This window comes from Ranitomeya imitator, chromosome 1, assembly GCF_032444005.1.
Source record: "Ranitomeya imitator isolate aRanImi1 chromosome 1, aRanImi1.pri, whole genome shotgun sequence".
Classification (NCBI taxonomy): domain Eukaryota; kingdom Metazoa; phylum Chordata; class Amphibia; order Anura; family Dendrobatidae; genus Ranitomeya; species Ranitomeya imitator.
The window spans coordinates 908652299-908669786 of record NC_091282.1 but is presented as its reverse complement, the minus strand read 5'-3'; the positions used below and the strand labels follow the sequence as shown (position 1 = coordinate 908669786).

General features: G+C 46.2%; 1 protein-coding gene across 1 annotated transcript in view; it reads right to left on the bottom strand.

The window, feature by feature from the left end:
• The window catches only part of SPARCL1 (SPARC like 1), a 43043-nt gene that overhangs the window by 2740 nt on the left and 22815 nt on the right, over nt 1-17488 (bottom strand). The window contains exon 11 of the mRNA XM_069743459.1: nt 8411-8559. Coding sequence (XP_069599560.1) covers nt 8411-8559 — 149 coding nt within the window. The remainder of the gene's footprint in view (nt 1-8410; nt 8560-17488) is intronic.

The following is a 17488-nucleotide window of genomic DNA, read 5'->3' as shown; positions in this document are numbered from 1 at the left end:
CGGGTGGCTGGCATCTATATTGGTATATGGTCTCCATCCTGGTATGTGCTGCTCCATCCTGCGTCCCCATCCTGACATGTGCTGCACCCATCCTGCACCCCCATTCTGACATGTGCTGCTCCCATCCTGCACCCCCATTCTGACATGTGCTGCTCCATCCTGCGTCCCCATCCTGTCATGTGCTGCACCCATCCTGCGCCCCATCCTGCCATGTGTTGCACCCATCTTGCGCCCCCATTCTGTCATGTGTTGCACCCATCTTGCGCCCCCATTCTGTCATGTGCTGCTTCCATCCTGCGCCCCCATTTTGACATGTGCTGCTCCCATCCTGCGCCCCCATTCTGACATGTTCTGCACCCATCCTGCGCCTCCATTCTGACATGTTCTGCACCCCTCTTGCGCCCCCATTCTGTCAAGTGTTGCACCCATCCTGCGCCCCCATTTTGTCATGTGCTGCTCCCATCCTGTGCCCCCATTGTGACATGTGCTGCACCCATCCTGCGCCTCCATTCTGACATGTTCTGCACCCATCCTGCGCCTCCATTCTGTCATTTGCTGCTCCCATCCTGTCATGTGCTGCTCAATCCTGTGCCCCCGTTCTGTCATGTGCTGCTCCCATCCTGTGCCCCCGTTCTTTCATGTGCTGCTCCCATCCTGCGCCCCTGTTCTGTCATGTGCTGCTGCCATCCTGCGCCCCCGTTCTGTCATGTGCTGCTCCCATCCTGCGCCCGTTCTGTCATGTGCTGCCGCCATCCTGCGCCCGTTCTGTCATGTGCTGCCGCCATCCTGCGCCCGTTCTGTCATGTGCTGCTGCCATCCTGCGCCCCCATTCTGTCATGTGCTGCTCCCATCCTGCGCCCCCATTCTGTCATGTGCTGCTCCCATCCTGCGCCCGTTTTGTCATGTGCTGCTGCCATCGTGCGCCCCCATTCTGTCATGTGCTGCTCCCATCCTGTGCCCCCGTTCTTTCATGTGCTGCTCCCATCCTGCGCCCCTGTTCTGTCATGTGCTGCTGCCATCCTGCGCCCCCGTTCTGTCATGTGCTGCTGCCATCCTGTGCCCCCATTCTGTCATGTGCTGCTGCCATCCTGCGCCCCCGTTCTGTCATGTGCTGCTGCCATCCTGCGCCCCCGTTCTGTCATGTGCTGCTGCCATCCTGCGCCCCCGTTCTGTCATGTGCTGCTCCCATCCTGCGCCCCTGTTCTGTCATGTGCTGCTGCCATCCTGCGCCCCCATTCTGTCATGTGCTGCTCCCATTCTGCGCCCGTTCTGTCATGTGCTGCTCCCATCCTGCGCCACCATTGTATTATATGCCCCCCATAAGATGCTCCATTATATATGCCCCGTATGCTGCTGCCATATATATATATAAAAAAAAAAATACCATACTCGCCTATCGTTGCTGGGCGCCGAGTGCTGGGGGCCTGAGCAGGCGGGGACACCGGCGCGCTGTGGGGGTCAGGTGCCGGAGTCACCGCTAGCTCAGGCCCCCAGCACTTGCTATACTCACCTGTCTGTGCCGTTCCAGCGCTGCGCGCCGCCATCTTCCGGCTCCTCTGGCTGTGACTGTTCAGTCAGAGGGCGGTGCCGGCGCGCATTAAGCGCGTCATCGCGCCCTCTGAACTGGGAACGTCACAGCAGAGGACCCGGGAGACGGAGCCGCACGCAGCGCTGGAACGGGGGACAGGTGAATATACTCACCCTCCTGGCGGTCCCTGACTCTCCGGTGGAGATCGCGGTGTGCGTTCAGTGTTTACGCATACCGCGATCTCCTGGGAGCGTCACTCTGTGAGGCCCAGACTGCGCCGGCGCTTGCGCAGTCTATAAAGGCTTCGGACAGAGTGACGCTCCCAGCGTTATATTTTATATATATATATATATATATATATATATAGTAAGACTCATGCTGGTGTGGTAGATGGAGGCAGGTATATCTCGCCCAGGTGTTTGTCCTATGTGAATTAGGCCACTCAGTATCTTCAGGGTGCTAATGGGTTAATGATTGCAGGAATAAAAGATGACCAGCTGGGTGTTTCCAGTGTCTGCCTGGGGCACACAGATTGCCTGCCTGTGTGAGACAAACATGAGTGAAGAGCTCTGCTCAAGATCTGTATGATGTTAGCTGGGTGGGAGAAGCCCCCCAGTTGTTGAGATAGCAACGTATTTGTTTAGTTAGTGCCGGACAGGCTAGGGTTTATTTTTATGTTTTGTTTTTTGTGTTGCTTTCACGTTAATAAATCTGACCTGAGGTCAGCCTGCTCAGAAACCTGCTGTACGCCTCAGATTCAATGCACAAACCACGTGTCCTTTGACCCCAGCAAAGGCGATCCCAGAGTGTTTTGTCACATTGTGGTGGAGAACGCGGGCATACCGTGGCACAGGCGACAGCATGGAAGACGTGGTGAAAGCCTTAGTACAGTCCACTGCCGTACAGCAGCAGGCCACTGCCGCACAGCACGAAGCTAATCGCTTGATGGCCGCACAGCTGAAGGAGTTACTGGACATGACGGTTGCAGACCGCCAACTTCTCCAACAGGTGGCGCAGCGCCTGGTGAGCATGCCTGACGCTGACCCGGAAGCAGAGTCCAGAAGGATCCATGTGAGTCGATACTGGCAAAAGCTGACTGCAGAAGATGACGTCGAGGCATATCTGACAACTTTTGAGCGGACGGCATTGAGAGAGAAGTGGCCGAAGGCACGATGGGCCGATTTGATTGCCCCGTTTCTCTCCGGCGAGGCCCAAAAAGCTTACCATGATTTGGACCCGGAGGTCGCTCAGGACTTTGAGAAGCTGAAAGCTGAGATCCTGGCCCGGCTGGGTGTGACGACGGCTGTCCGTGCACAGAGGGTACATCAGTGGACATACCAGCAAGATAAACCAGCGCGGTCTCAGATGTTCGACCTGATCTACTTGACAAAGAAATGGCTGCAACCCGAGGTACTGACAATACCCGAAATAATCCAGCGGGTTGTCCTGGACAAGTACCTTAGAGTACTACCCCCAGCGCTGAAAAGGTGGGTAAGCCAAGGAAATCCCACGACAGCGGATCAACTTGTGGAGTTGGTCGAGCGTTATTCCGTGGCAGAAGGACTTCCCGACGACACCGCCAAACCCCGGACTGTGCCTCCTCCTCGTGGAACCGGTAAGACTGTTCCAGGGACCACGGGTGAAGGAAAATCGCTTAAAACTGTGGGGGAGGAGTCCGGGACTGCTCGCACTCCGAGACCAAGAGTATTGGACGGTGGTCTCAGTAGGGGACCTGTTAGGTGTTTCCGCTGCCATGAGAAGGGTCATGTTTCTGCGAACTGTCCTGTTACCGCTGAACCCATGCAGTGCGACGTTATAGACTCTAGAAAACGCATGTCTTTGGTTACACAGCTAGTGAGTGTGAATGCAGGTCAAAATGATACAGTGAAACACCTGTGTGAATTATCTGTTGATGGGAAAAATGTTGTGGCATTACTAGACTCTGGAAGTGTGGTGACTCTGGTGAAAGCTAGTCTGGTGGCACTTCCGTCTGGTCCGTCTGACAAGTTTTCTGTGACGTGTGTGCATGGTGACACCCGCTCGTACTTAACAGCGGTCATATGGATTTCTACTCCCTATGGGTCAGTGCAGCACAAAGTGGGACTCGTTCCCGCATTGTTACATGATGTAATCCTGGGCAGGGATTTTCCCTATTTCTGGCAGTTATGGGAGAATCAGTTACTCCTTCACGGTAGCTGTACCCGTGAATCTTCTCCCATGCCATCTGGAGGTCCCGAGTCCCTAGAGGAGACCCCACAGGAAGATGTTGCTGGGGAGGTTAGTGAATCTAACCTTCAGTACCCCTTCTCCGTCATGGCGGGGGAAACAGAGGAAACTGAGGAACCTCAGCGAGAGGCGGAGGCAGACAGCCATCCGGCACCCTGCCTGCCAGATTTGGGAGTCCAGGTGGATGACTTCCACAGCGAGCAAATGAAAGATCCTACCCTGACTCCGGCTAGGAAAAATGTAAAAATGATAGATGGGGTACCCGTAGAACCTGACACTAGGCTAGCGTACCCGTATATGGTTCTTGAAAATGATTTGCTCTACCAGGTAGAAAAAAAAGGGGAAGACACAGTGCAACGGTTAGTGGTACCCAAACCTTATCGGCGGAAGGTACTGGATTTGGCCCACGGACATATAATGGGGGGACATCTGGGGGTACAGAAAACCACAGAAAGGATATTGCATTGTTTTGTGTGGCCTGGAATACATTGTGATGTGCGTAACTATTGTGAGTCCTGTCCAGAGTGCCAAATCGCGGCCCCTAAATCTCAGTTCCGTAGCCCTTTGGTACCCCTTCCTATCATCGGGGTCCCTTTTGAGAGAATTGGGATGGATTTGGTTGGGCCCCTTCCCCGATCCGCACGTGGGCACCAACATATCCTCGTCATCGTGGACTATGCCACTTGTTACCCGGAAGCCGTCCCTTTGCGTAACACAGCTACCAAGACGATCGCCAAGGAATTGGTACAAGTGTTTAGTCGGGTGGGAATTCCAAAACAGATACTCACCGACCAGGGGACTCCCTTTATGTCGAGGGTAATGAAGGAGCTCTGCAGGCTCTTACAAATAGACCCGTTGCGTACGTCTGTCTATCACCCTCAAACAGATGGCCTGGTTGAGCGCTTCAACAAAACCTTAAAACAGATGCTCCGGAAGGCGATAGACAAAGATGGGAAGAACTGGGATTACTTGTTACCTTATTTGCTGTTTGCCATTAGGGAAGTTCCCCAGTCTTCCACAGGATTTTCGCCTTTCGAACTGTTGTACGCCCGTCGTCCCCGGGGACTGCTGGACGTCGCAAAAGAAACCTGGGAAGGTCAAGTCACTCCCTTTAAAACGGTGATCGACCATGTAACACAAATGCAGGATCGTATTGCCGCTGTCATGCCCATTGTTAGGGACCATATGTTACAGGCCCAGGGAGCCCAGAGGCAAAGTTATGATAGAGGCGCTAAGGTCCGTACATTTGCACCCGGCAATAGGGTGTTGGTCCTAATCCCTACGGTGGATAGTAAATTCCTGGCGAAATGGCAGGGCCCATTTGAGGTCCGAGAAAGAGTTGGTGAAGTGAACTATAAAGTGTACCAGCCGGGTAAGAGAAAACCGGAACAGATTTATCATGTGAATCTGATAAAATCCTGGAAAGACCGCTCTGCCCTAACGGCGGATCTGCCCCGTCCGGTTTGTTCACCTACTGTACCAGAGGTGCAGGTTGCTGAGACTCTCTCAGAACGACAAAAATCTGAGGTTAAGCAATTTTTGTTACAGAACCGACAGTTTTTCTCCGAAAAACCTGGCCGGACGAAGTTGGTGAAACATGAGATTGTCACAGAGCCTGGCGTCACTGTTCATGTGAAGCCCTACCGGATTCCGGAAGCCCGCCGTGAAGCCGTCTCCCGGGAAGTGATGGCAATGTTGGACTTAGGAGTCATTGAGGAGTCACACAGCGCCTGGTCCAGTCCAATTGTGTTGATACCTAAACCGGATGGCTCCATCCGGTTTTGTAATGACTTTAGGAAACTGAATGCAGTTTCTAAATTTGATGCGTACCCTATGCCCCGGGTCGATGAGTTGATCGACCGGCTTGGTAAAGCCCGATACATTACGACCCTGGATTTAACAAAGGGGTACTGGCAGATTCCTCTGGCCGAGGCGGCCAGAGAGAAGACGGCATTTGCTACACCGGAAGGTCTGTTCCAGTATATCTATATGCCGTTTGGACTTCATGGAGCTCCCGCAACGTTCCAGAGATTGATGGATCGAGTCTTGAGGCCTCACAGACAGTACGCTTCTGCCTACCTGGATGACATCGTAATTTACAGCATGGACTGGGAAACTCATCTCCAGAAGGTACAAGCCGTGATTGATGACCTGCGAGATGCAGGTTTAACGGCAAACCCCAAGAAATGCCACATCGGGCTTGAAGAAGCCCGATACTTGGGCTACGTGATTGGCCGAGGAGTGGTTAAACCCCAGATCGACAAAATACAGGCAATTCAGGGCTGGCCACAACCAGTGAACAAGAAACAAGTGCAGGCTTTCCTGGGGATTGCCGGCTATTATCGCCGGTTCATACCCAATTTTGCAGCCATGGCTACTCCCTTGACGGATCTTACCAAGGGGAAGGGTTCCGTCATGGTAAAATGGACCTCAGCTGCTGAAGAGGCCTTCCACAGCCTGAAACGGGCTTTGTGCTCTCAGCCCGTACTAGTGACTCCAGATTTCAGCAGCGAGTTTGTGGTACAAACTGATGCCTCTGATACTGGTGTCGGAGCTGTACTTTCCCAGGTGAGGGACGGAGTCGAACACCCGGTCCTCTATCTCAGTCGGAAACTGAATGTACATGAGCAGAGGTATGCCGTGGTTGAAAAAGAGTGCCTAGCCATTAAATGGGCTCTCGACTCCCTCAAGTATTACCTGGCTGGTAGGAAGTTTAGGCTGGTCACAGACCATGCCCCTCTCAAGTGGATGCACCTCCACAAGGACCGTAATAGTCGGGTAACCAGGTGGTTCCTTGCCCTGCAGGCTTACTCTTTTACGGTGGAGCACCAACCTGGGGTGCAGATGGGGAACGCCGATGCCCTATCCCGAGTGCACTGTTTCAAAAGTGTTCTTGCTCGACCGGAGTGGTCTGAGCAAGGGGGGGGGGGATATGTAAGACTCATGCTGGTGTGGTAGATGGAGGCAGGTATATCTCGCCCAGGTGTTTGTCCTATGTGAATTAGGCCACTCAGTATCTTCAGGGTGCTAATGGGTTAATGATTGCAGGAATAAAAGATGACCAGCTGGGTGTTTCCAGTGTCTGCCTGGGGCACACAGATTGCCTGCCTGTGTGAGACAAACGTGCGTGAAGAGCTCTGCTCAAGATCTGTATGATGTTAGCTGGGTGGGAGAAGCCCCCCCAGTTGTTGAGATAGCAACGTATTTGTTTAGTTAGTGCCAGACAGGCTAGGGTTTATTTTTATGTTTTGTTTTTTGTGTTGCTTTCACGTTAATAAATCTGACCTGAGGTCAGCCTGCTCAGAAACCTGCTGTACGCCTCAGATTCAATGCACAAACCACGTGTCCTTTGACCCCAGCAAAGGCGATCCCAGAGTGTTTTGTCACAATATATATATATATATATATATATATATATATATATATATATATACATATATATATATATTTTTTTTTTTTTTGTGTGTACCTAAAATGCAAAGGAATTGTGTCGTCTTTAACTTTAGGCCTTTAAAATTTAATTTAATCTTCAATTTGCTTAATTAGTCACAATAACAGTAATTTTGACCAGGGGTGCCCAACCTTTTACATGCCATTGTATATCCTGCATGATACTCCATTGTTTTTCCTATTGCAGTACTGGAGCGGTGTTACTAATCTACTGTAACTTACCTGACCTTAGTATTATTGTTACCAGCCGCCGTTCTCAGCTCTTCACCATCTTGTGACTGCAACTTTTGACTGATCGAAAGTCAGGGATAACGTTTACAAGTTCTCAATGCAAGTCTATGCAAGTCACGGATTTGCATTGACAAGTGAGATCTGGATCTCTGCATGAAACCCAAACTGCTGAAGACTGATGAGAATGGCACGAATAACAGCAGAAAATGGCGGCTGGTAAGTATAAGACAAGTGCAGGGGCCTTACAATAGTAGCACTACTCCAGCGCTGCAGTAAAAAATAATGCTGAAGTGGTGATTTGTGTGGCAGGGATTGAAAATGTGTTTTTTTTAAAATAGCAATTTCCAGGTCCTAATTACATTTAACCCAATTATTATCTTGCACATGGCGTATCACATGGTACAGTAATACAGTACATACTTTGTTTTGGTTTGAAGGATATGGACACCTTTGGAGGCAAAGCATTTATCAGTTAATAGTGGTCTAAGGGGTAACGTCTCTTCTTGGGGAGAGTGACATGCCTTAAAATTCATGTCCATTCTCCTGATTACTACAGTTTTCTTTTTTTATTGTTTTGATGCTAAGGGGGCTACCCATTGCTGCTGTCTAACAGTGGTAGCCAAAAATGAACAGTGTTTACCAGTTCTTTTATTGAGCTTGTAAGCACTTTCCTGAAGCTCTGAGGAATCCTGGGAGAGCACAGTCAGCTCCTGACCTCGGCCAAGTTCAGCCCTAGACATCTCATGCTGCATAGGCAAAGCTGATTCATAGTGCATCAGGAGCACACAGTTCTGGTCAGAAGAATTAATCAGGAGATCCCTTTCACCAAGCAATTAGGAGTCGGGAGAATGGAGAGCACTGTGCTCCTGAAAGTCATGTTCGGAGAAACCCTCTAAGTCATGATGGTGTCCAAATCTTATGAAGTCCATTAAATTGAAGTTTTGGTTATGATTTTTTCTTGCACGTCATTCATACCTTCTTTGATTCCAAAACAGTGGCACCATTCCCAAAGAGAGATGTGTCTGTCATTGTTGGCGTTACACTCTTGTAAAAATGCTTTCACACAATGTTCTATTGGAATCAATGAGGCTCGAAGGGCTGCCAGCTCCGAGTGTGTAAGAAGCCTACAATAAAATAAAAAAGACTAAGAAACAAAGTAGACAATTAAAGATGTTTTAACTATGTAAATACTCCTCGATAGGTGAATTGAGTGGTAGTGTGCATGGTCAACCACTCTCTATGGAATTGCCAGAGATACAGCTCTTAGCTATCGACAGTAGTCTCCTAGAGGAAGTATAGAGTGGCAGCCATGCATTAACACTAAAGCTCAATTCAAAAGGGGACTTTTTGCCCGTTAGACCCCAATGATCATTATTAATTTAAATCCTTATTCCAATAGTAGTTGCATTTTTATCATACTGAACAATACTATTCATTCAATAGAAAATGTGTTTTTTTTTCTTTACAGTTTTCCAAAATAAAACCTACATTGTTTGGGGAAAATATCTTTATTTTAAAATTGTAATAATTTTTATAAATCTTTATTTAAATTGTTTCTCTACTCAACGACTTCACTATGTAAATGCTATAATGTTTTGGTGTTCTCAGCACCCCTAAGACATTATTGCTTGTCAGTAATGAACACAATGACAGCGCGCACTCTGTTGTCGGCTTAGATCAGCAGTAATGAGCTGGCACCAGAGTGTGTTGCCAAAATAGCCAGTGTGCAGAGACCAGCGCTGCCTTCACAATTGACATCACTGGTCTCTGCATGCCGTGCATTTTGATACCGCTCTATTGATGGCTCGTTACTGATCATTTGAACCAACAACAGAGCATGCAATGTCGTGCATATCGCACAGTGTACATCGTGCAGGGACTAGCCCAGCCGGTTAATTTCAGGAAGGGGGCAGAGGCTGCGGCAGTAACTGCCTCCTGATGACCCTTTATTTCAGTATCTTAGCATGCAATGGGATTCTCAAAGTGTTTTCAAAAAGGAAGTAGGGAAAAAAGATAGAAAATGCAGTAGAAAGGGAAGGATAGGGAATTTTTAATGCAAGCATAGTAGAAAGTAATTCAGATTATGGCACTAAATAAATAAGAATTTAGAATGAAAATGACTTTGGTCTTTGAACCACCCTTTTAAGACACCACTAGAATGAACGTACAGCTATGTCCATCTACCGGAAATGGTTAGTGTGCTGTTTCAATAGTCATATGTTAAGATAAAATAAGGGGCTTTTAAAATGTTTTAAGCTAAACTAAGAACAATGATGAGGTCCTAACAATATTTGTGAAGAACCAACATATAACGATTGAGAAGCTCTGGTCTAAATTGCCTTTTCTGAAGTTTAGATTCGTATGAAATTTTTCTCCTGTTGTTTCCTTCCCTGCCAGTAGACATCCTTAAAATACCACCTTGTGTTCCGAATTATTTTCTCAAATGCATAGCTCCCAACCTTCCTGCATTCAGTGGCCCTGTCCCAATTTGAGGGATCAGTTCCGCTACATTAGGGCTTTGTCCCGAAGCACAATACTCACTTCTCTCTCTGTGCAAAGTCTTCTATCTGGCGTCTTAATCTCTCCATAGATCCTCCTCCTCGGGCGGGACCAGCATTTCTCTTCACATACTTACATTCATTAATTAAACATTTGTCTTCTTTTCTTGCAATCTGGTCTCTCCAAGCAATGAACCCACAACTTTAAAGGGACACTGTCACCTGAATATGGAGGGAACAATCTTCAGCCATGGAGGCGGGGTTTTGGGGTTTTTGATTCACCCTTTCCTTACCCGCTGGCTGCATGCTGGCTGCAATATTGGATTGAAGTTCATTCTCTGTCCTCCGTAGTACATGCATGCACAAGGTGCAATCTTGCCTTGCACAGGCATGTCCTATGGAGGACAGAGAATGAACTTCAATCCAATATTGCAGCCAGCATGCAGCCAGCGGGTAAGGAAAGGGTGAATCAAACACCCAAAAACCCCGCCTCCATGGCTGAAGATTGTTCCCTCCAAATTCAGGTGACAGTGTCCCTTTAACCATTGCAGACAGCAGCTAAAGATATGAACCACACCACTGACATTACAGATACAGTATAATCTGACTAAACCCAGCCTGATAAAGTTAACTCACGCAACTAAAGAAGTGTAAATGACAAAAAGTAAAATAAATATATTTTATTAAATAACAATGACAATTAAAAAAGATTTAATTTCAGAGAAGGTGCCTATAAGACTGGGGACATGGTAAAGTGCCAAATATGTGTGTAGATAGCTGTACCTATAGAAGAACTACAGCAGAGGTATTACTACAATGTGGTATCTGAATACATCAATCCTGATAACCACTTTAATAATACATATTCTTCCTAGAAGTAGTATCAAAATTAGAGTAGCAGCCAACTAAGAAAGTTTATTTAAAATAGGATATTACCTGGTGGTATACCAGATTAAGGCTGCAGACAGTGTAGCACTGTGTCCCTTCGCCCCCTATGGTTATAACCATCTACACATATAAACCTACAAGAGAAAAAAGTAAACGAAAACCCTGATGTAACTATAGGTACCGTCACACTAAGCGACGCTGCAGCGATACCGACAACGATCCGGATCGCTGCAGCATCGCTGTTTGGTCGCTGGAGAGCTGTTACACAGACCGCTCTCCAGCGACCAACGATCCCGAGGTCCCCGGTAACCAGGGTAAACATCGGGTAACTAAGCACAGGGCTGCGCTTAGTAACCCGATGTTTACCCTGGTTACCATCCTAAAAAGTAAAAAAAACAACCGCTACATACTTACCTACCGCTGTCTGTCCCCGGCGCTCTGCTTCTCTGGTCTGGCTGTGATCACAGCGGCCGGAAAGCAGAGCGGTGACATCACCGCTCTGCTTTCCGGCTGCCCGGCGCTCACAGCCAGACCAGAGAAGCAGAGCGCCGAGGACAGACAGCGGTAGGTAAGTATGTAGCGGTTGTTTTTCTTACTTTTTAGGATGGTAACCAGGGTAAACATCGGGTTACTAAGCGCAGCCCTGTGCTTAGTTACCCGATGTTTACCCTGGTTACCAGCGAAGACATCGCTGAATCGGTGTCACGCACGCCGATTCAGCGATGTCTACGGGGAGTCCAGTGACCAAATAAAGTTCTGGACTTTCTTCCCCGACCAGCGACAGCACAGCAGGGGCCTGATCGCTGCTGCCTGTCACACTGGACGATATCGCTAGCGAGGACGCTGCAACGTCACGGATCGCTAGCGATATCGTCTAGTGTGACGGTACCTTAAGTAAAAAAGCAAAAGTGCATTTAAATGACACAGAGTTTTTAGTAATACTGTTTTTTGATTAAAAAAATAGCACAAAAGCCATCCCACCTCATAACTCTGTGTTATTTAAATGCACTTTTGCTTTTTTACTTAGTTACATCAGGGTTTTTGTTTACTTTTTTCTCTTGTAGGTTTCAATGTTTTGTGGCCAATGTGAACATGCGTTTAACCTCTGCATGTGTACCAACTCAATTTAAGCTCAATTTTGTGTTTTTTTTCTCTGTATTGTTGCATTCTGTGCAACCCGGGGTGTGGCATCCCTGTTTCTGAGCCAGAGACTATATAAGGCTTCCCCAGTCTAGTGTTTCACTGGTTGGGCCCAGTCCTTTTGTCTGCCCTTATTCACACTGAGGTCAACATTGACACAATGTAAGGTTTTAATATTAGACAGTGTAGGACTGTCCCGATCAGAGTTACTGTGACGAGGTGGGATGGCGTTTGTGCTATTTTTTGATCAAAAAACAGTATTACTAAAAACTCTGTATTATTTAAACGCACTTTTGCTTTTTTACTTAGTTACATCAGGGTTTTTGTTTACTTTTTTCTCTTGTAGGTTTCAATGTTTTGTGGCCAATGTGAACATGCGTTTAACCTCTGCATGTGTACCAACTCAATTTAAGCTCAATTTTGTGTTTTTTTTTTTTCATCTACACATATACTTGGCACTTTGCCATGTCCCCAGCCTTATAGGCACGTTCTCTGAATTTTAATATTTTTTATCATTGATATTTAATAAAATATATTTATTTTACTTTTTGCAGGTTACACTCTAGTCCTGGGAGGTATCTTTCTCAGGCTAAGTTTAATCAGATTATAATGATATATAGATATACATTGTACATAGCAGTGTATTCCTGTATCATAGAGGGAGAATTGAACTAAGATTTTTTTATATGACTACTAAAAGATAATGACAAACAAATACAAGTGCTTCTCACTAAATAATATCATCAACAATTAAATTCATTTCAGTTCTTCAATACAAAAAGTGAAACTCATATTATATAGAGTAATTACAAACAGAGTGATCTGTTTCAAGTGTTTATTTCTGTTAATGTTGATGATTATGCCTTACAGCCAATGAAAACCCAAAAGTCATTATCTCAGTAAATTAGAATACTTTATAACACCAGCTTGAAAAATTATTTTAAAATCCAAAATGTTGGCCTACTGAAATGTATGTTCAGTAAATGCACTCAATACTTGGTTGGGGATCCTTTTACATCAATTACTGCATCAATGCGGCATGGCATAGAGGCCATCAGCCTGTGGCACTGCTGAGGTGTTATGGAAGCCCAGGTAGCTTTGATAGCAGCCTTCAGCTCATCTGCATTGTTGAGTCTGGTATCTCTCATCTTCCTCTTGACAATACCACATAGATTCTCTACGGGGTTAAGGTCAGGTGAGTTTGCTGACCAATCAAGCACAGTGATACTGTTGTTTTTAAACCAGGTATTGGTACTTTGGCAGTGTGGACAGGTACCAAGTCCTGCTGGAGAATGAAATTTACATCTCCAAAAAGCTGGTCTGCAGAGGGAAGCATGAAGTGCTGAAAAATTTTGTGGTAGACAGCTACGCTGACTTTGGTCTTGATAAAACACAGTGGACCTACACCAGCAGATGACATTGTTCCCCAAACCATCACTGATTGTGGAAACTTCACACTAGACCTCAAGCAGCTTGGATTGTGTGCATCTCCACTCTTTCTCCAGACTCTGGGACCTTGATTTCCAAACAGTCCAGTTCTTTTTTTTCCTTGGTCCAGGTAAGACTCTTCTGGCATTGTCTATTGGTCATCATGAGTTGCTTGACACAAGGAATGCACCACTTGTACCACATGTCCTGGATATGTCTTTGTGTGGTGGCTCTTGAAGCAATGACTCCAGCAGTAGTCCACTCCTTGTGAATCTTCCCCAAATTTTTGAATGGCCTTTTCTTAACAATCCTTTCAAGGCTGTGGTTATCCCGGTTGCTTGTGCACCTTTTTCTACCACACTTTTCCTTCCACTCAACTTTTCATTAATATGCTTGGATACAGCACTCTGTGAACAGACACCTTTTTTTGCAATGACCTATTGTGGCTTACCCTCCTTGTGGAGTGTGCCAATGACTGACTTCTGGACATCTGTCAAATCAGCAGTCTTCCCCATGATTGTGGAGCCTACTGAAACAGACTAAGGGACCTTTTTAAATGCTTAGGAAGCCTTTGTAGGTGTTTTTTGTTAATTATGCTAATTTACTGAGACAATGATTTTTGGGTTTTCATTGGCTGTAAGCCATAATCATCAACATAAACAGAAATACCATATATACTTGTGTATAAGCCAAGTTTTTCAGCACATTATTTGTGCTAAAAATGCCCCCCCAGCTTATACACGAGTCATTGTCCCAGTTTACGGTGGTGGAGGGGGAGCGGCGGAGCCTTGGGTCACAGGATGCAGGAGCCAGTGGCTGCGGCTATGAATATTAATTTCTCTTATAGCACGCACACAGTTACAGCTGCAGCCGCCTGTTTCCAGTAGCTGCCAGGCTCTCACGGGTGCCCACTCATTAAAGTAATGAATATTCACATCTCTCCACTCCCATAGGCTTAGAGTGAGGTAAATATTCATTACCTTAATGAGCAGGGACACGTTATCGCCCAGCCGAAAAGCTGCTGGCACTGGAACGAGATGCTTCGAGGGCATGGAAGGCAAGTGGTAGTTTTTTTTGCTTTTCTCATGAGGGCAATACATACAAGGATGGGGATGAGGAACCATGCAGACAAGGATGGGAGTAAGGAGCTAAGCATAGAAGAATGGGAATAAGGAGCCTTGCAGACAAGGATGGGGATAAGGAGCCCATGCATACAAGGATGGGAATAAGGAGCCCATTCAGACAAGGATGGGAATAAGGAGCCCATGCCGACAAGGATGGGAATAAGGAGCCTATGCAGACAAGGATGGGAATAAGGAGCCATGCATACAAGGATGGGAATAAGGAACCATGCAAACAAGGATGGGAATAAGGAGCCCATGCAGACAAGGATGGGAATAAGGAGCCCATGCAGACAAGGATGGGAATAAGGAGCCCATGCAGACAAGGATGGGAATAAGGAGCCCATGCAGACAAGGATGGGAATAAGGAGCCCATGCAGACAATGATGGGAATAAGGAGCCATGCATACAAGGATGGGAATAAGGAACCATGCAAACAAGGATGGGGATGAGGAACCATGCATGCCAAAATAGGGATTAGAGGAGAATGCATATACTCGAGTCAATAAGTTTTCCCAGTTTTTGGAGGCAAAATTAGGTGCCTCGGCTTGACTTATACACGAGTATATACAGTAAACACTTGAAATATAGATCATTCTGTTTGTAATGACTTTATATAATATATGAGTTTCACTTTTTGTATTGAAGAACTAAAATAAATTAACTTTTTGATGATATTCTAATTTAGTGAGAAGCACTTTTACGTCATTTTCTCATATTCAAGCCTCCTTGGCAATTGAATCCACAGCCTCTGTCATTCCAAGCAGCAGCTGAAGCTTTGAACCACAGCTTGCACTGATCAGCATAGGAGAATTTTGTATTCTTAAAGCTACTTCACACAGAAAAAATACTCCTATGCTTCTCGGTCTCTGAACCCACTGACAGAAAACATCTATATATAGCACATGTGAAAAACTGTTTGCTTGTTTTCTTAGAAAGTAATGGTGTTTGTGATTTAGGGTGTGGTCAGGTATAATAATAATAATAATCTTTATATAGCGTCAACATATTCCGCAGCGCTTTACAGTTTAACAGTTTCAAACACAACAGTCATAATTAACAACGTTAACAATACAATAATTAAAACGAAATAAAACGACCCTTCTCGTGAGAGCTTGCAATCTACAATGAGGTGGGGGAGATACAAAGCACAGGTGTGTATTTACAATGATGTATTTACAATGATGGTCCAGCCATCTTCAGGAGGTTGGGGATAGATGGAGATAGTGAATGGGCTACACCCACAAACATAAAATGACTTTGATTAGTGAACGTGGTAGACCGCTCTGAACAAATGTGTTTTGAGCGAGCGCCTAAAACTATGCAAATTGTGAATGGTCCTAATATCTTGGGGTAGAGCATTCCAGAGGATTGGCGCAGCATGGGAGAAGTCTTGGAGTCGGGAGTGGGAGGTACGGATTAGTGCAGAGGTTAGTCGAAAGTCATTTGCAGAGCGCAGCGGTCAGTTAGGTGATAAACAGAAATGAGGGAGGAGATGTAAGTTCTTTGAATTGTATCCTGTAATGAATGGGCAGCCAGTGTAACGACTGGTGAAGAGCGGACGCTCCCTCTGTATGTCCCTCTGTATCTCCCTCCTTCTCTTCTGCAAAAGTTGGGCGCTATGCTCAAATGTTGAAAGAAATTAGCAATAATAGTAACCTAAAACATAACATTTATTGAAATATTATTAAAATACAAAGACACAACAACAATAACTGTCAAAGCCTCTCACAAGACAAGCCAAAGAATTAGCTAAAATTGTCGAGTCAAGAGACCAACAGTCTATGAAACCACCACCATTACCAGTACCACTGGCAATGCAGCAAAAATACTCAATGAACCAAAAGGGCCAAAACCAGGTGCAAACTAGAAACAGATAATTCACGTTGCCCCATAGTTACAAAGAAGATCCATGTAAAAGGAATACACTGGAATAATCTCACCCATCCAGTAGGGAATAGGACCTCCAAAGTGATTCAAAAAATCTCCTGTAAAACTGAGGGCATTAAACTGTGAAAACAGACCTCCAGGTCAGGAGAAACAAGATTATAACATGCCATTCCAACTAGGGACTGCCTCCCAATGCGTTTCGTCCCACCAGGACTCATCAGGGGATATAGCAGCCAGGTCAAAAGGGCTCTACCATATCAGGTAATGTTCAAAAGCCTCCCAATGTTATAAACTTAGTGCTAAGTGCAGTGGAGATCAGTATCATGGGTCAGAAAAGAGGCCGAGAGACAACAGGTTAAGAGTTCAATAATATTTATGATGGTATGCAGGTAAACAGCTATGACACAGCAAGTTAGTAGCAGACAGAGCTGGATAAGCAGTAAGCACGTGTACAGACCGTGGAAGTCCAAGTATGTGAGATCCAGAGACCTGGAGACCAGGCCAGCCTCCTAGCAGGGAACAGTCCAGCAGCAGAGATGAGTGCAGAGCAGATCCAGGGAAACAAGTCTTATGATGAAGAGATGTAGATCCGGAGACAGATGGGGTATCCCAAGGTAATGAAGAAACCAGCAAGATAGCAGTTCTTCCAGCTTGATCACAAGTCCAGGAACAAGATACTCAAGCAATGAGTAATATACAGAGCTCCCTTATATACACCACAGACAGGAACAAGGAAAGTCTGACAGGAAGCAAGATGGCCCCCGTGAGGCCAGTGACTCCATCTTAGGTAAGGGCAAAAGTAACCGAACTGAGGGCAACAGCAGACAGGAACAGATGTACAGTCCAAATCCTTACACCCAAGGGAACAGGAAACTGAAGAGGTCTATTTTTAGATATTAGCATATCGTAGAATTACCACCTATTTTTGTACAACCTATCAAATAAAGTCTCCCAACAATTAGGAGAACACCCCTAACCATCAAAGCGCCAGTAGCGATGCTCAAGTGTATCACATAGTACAATGAACTTACCCCATTGGTGACTCAAGCGAGGTGCACATGTCGTGAACTGCACGCTATATTGGCATG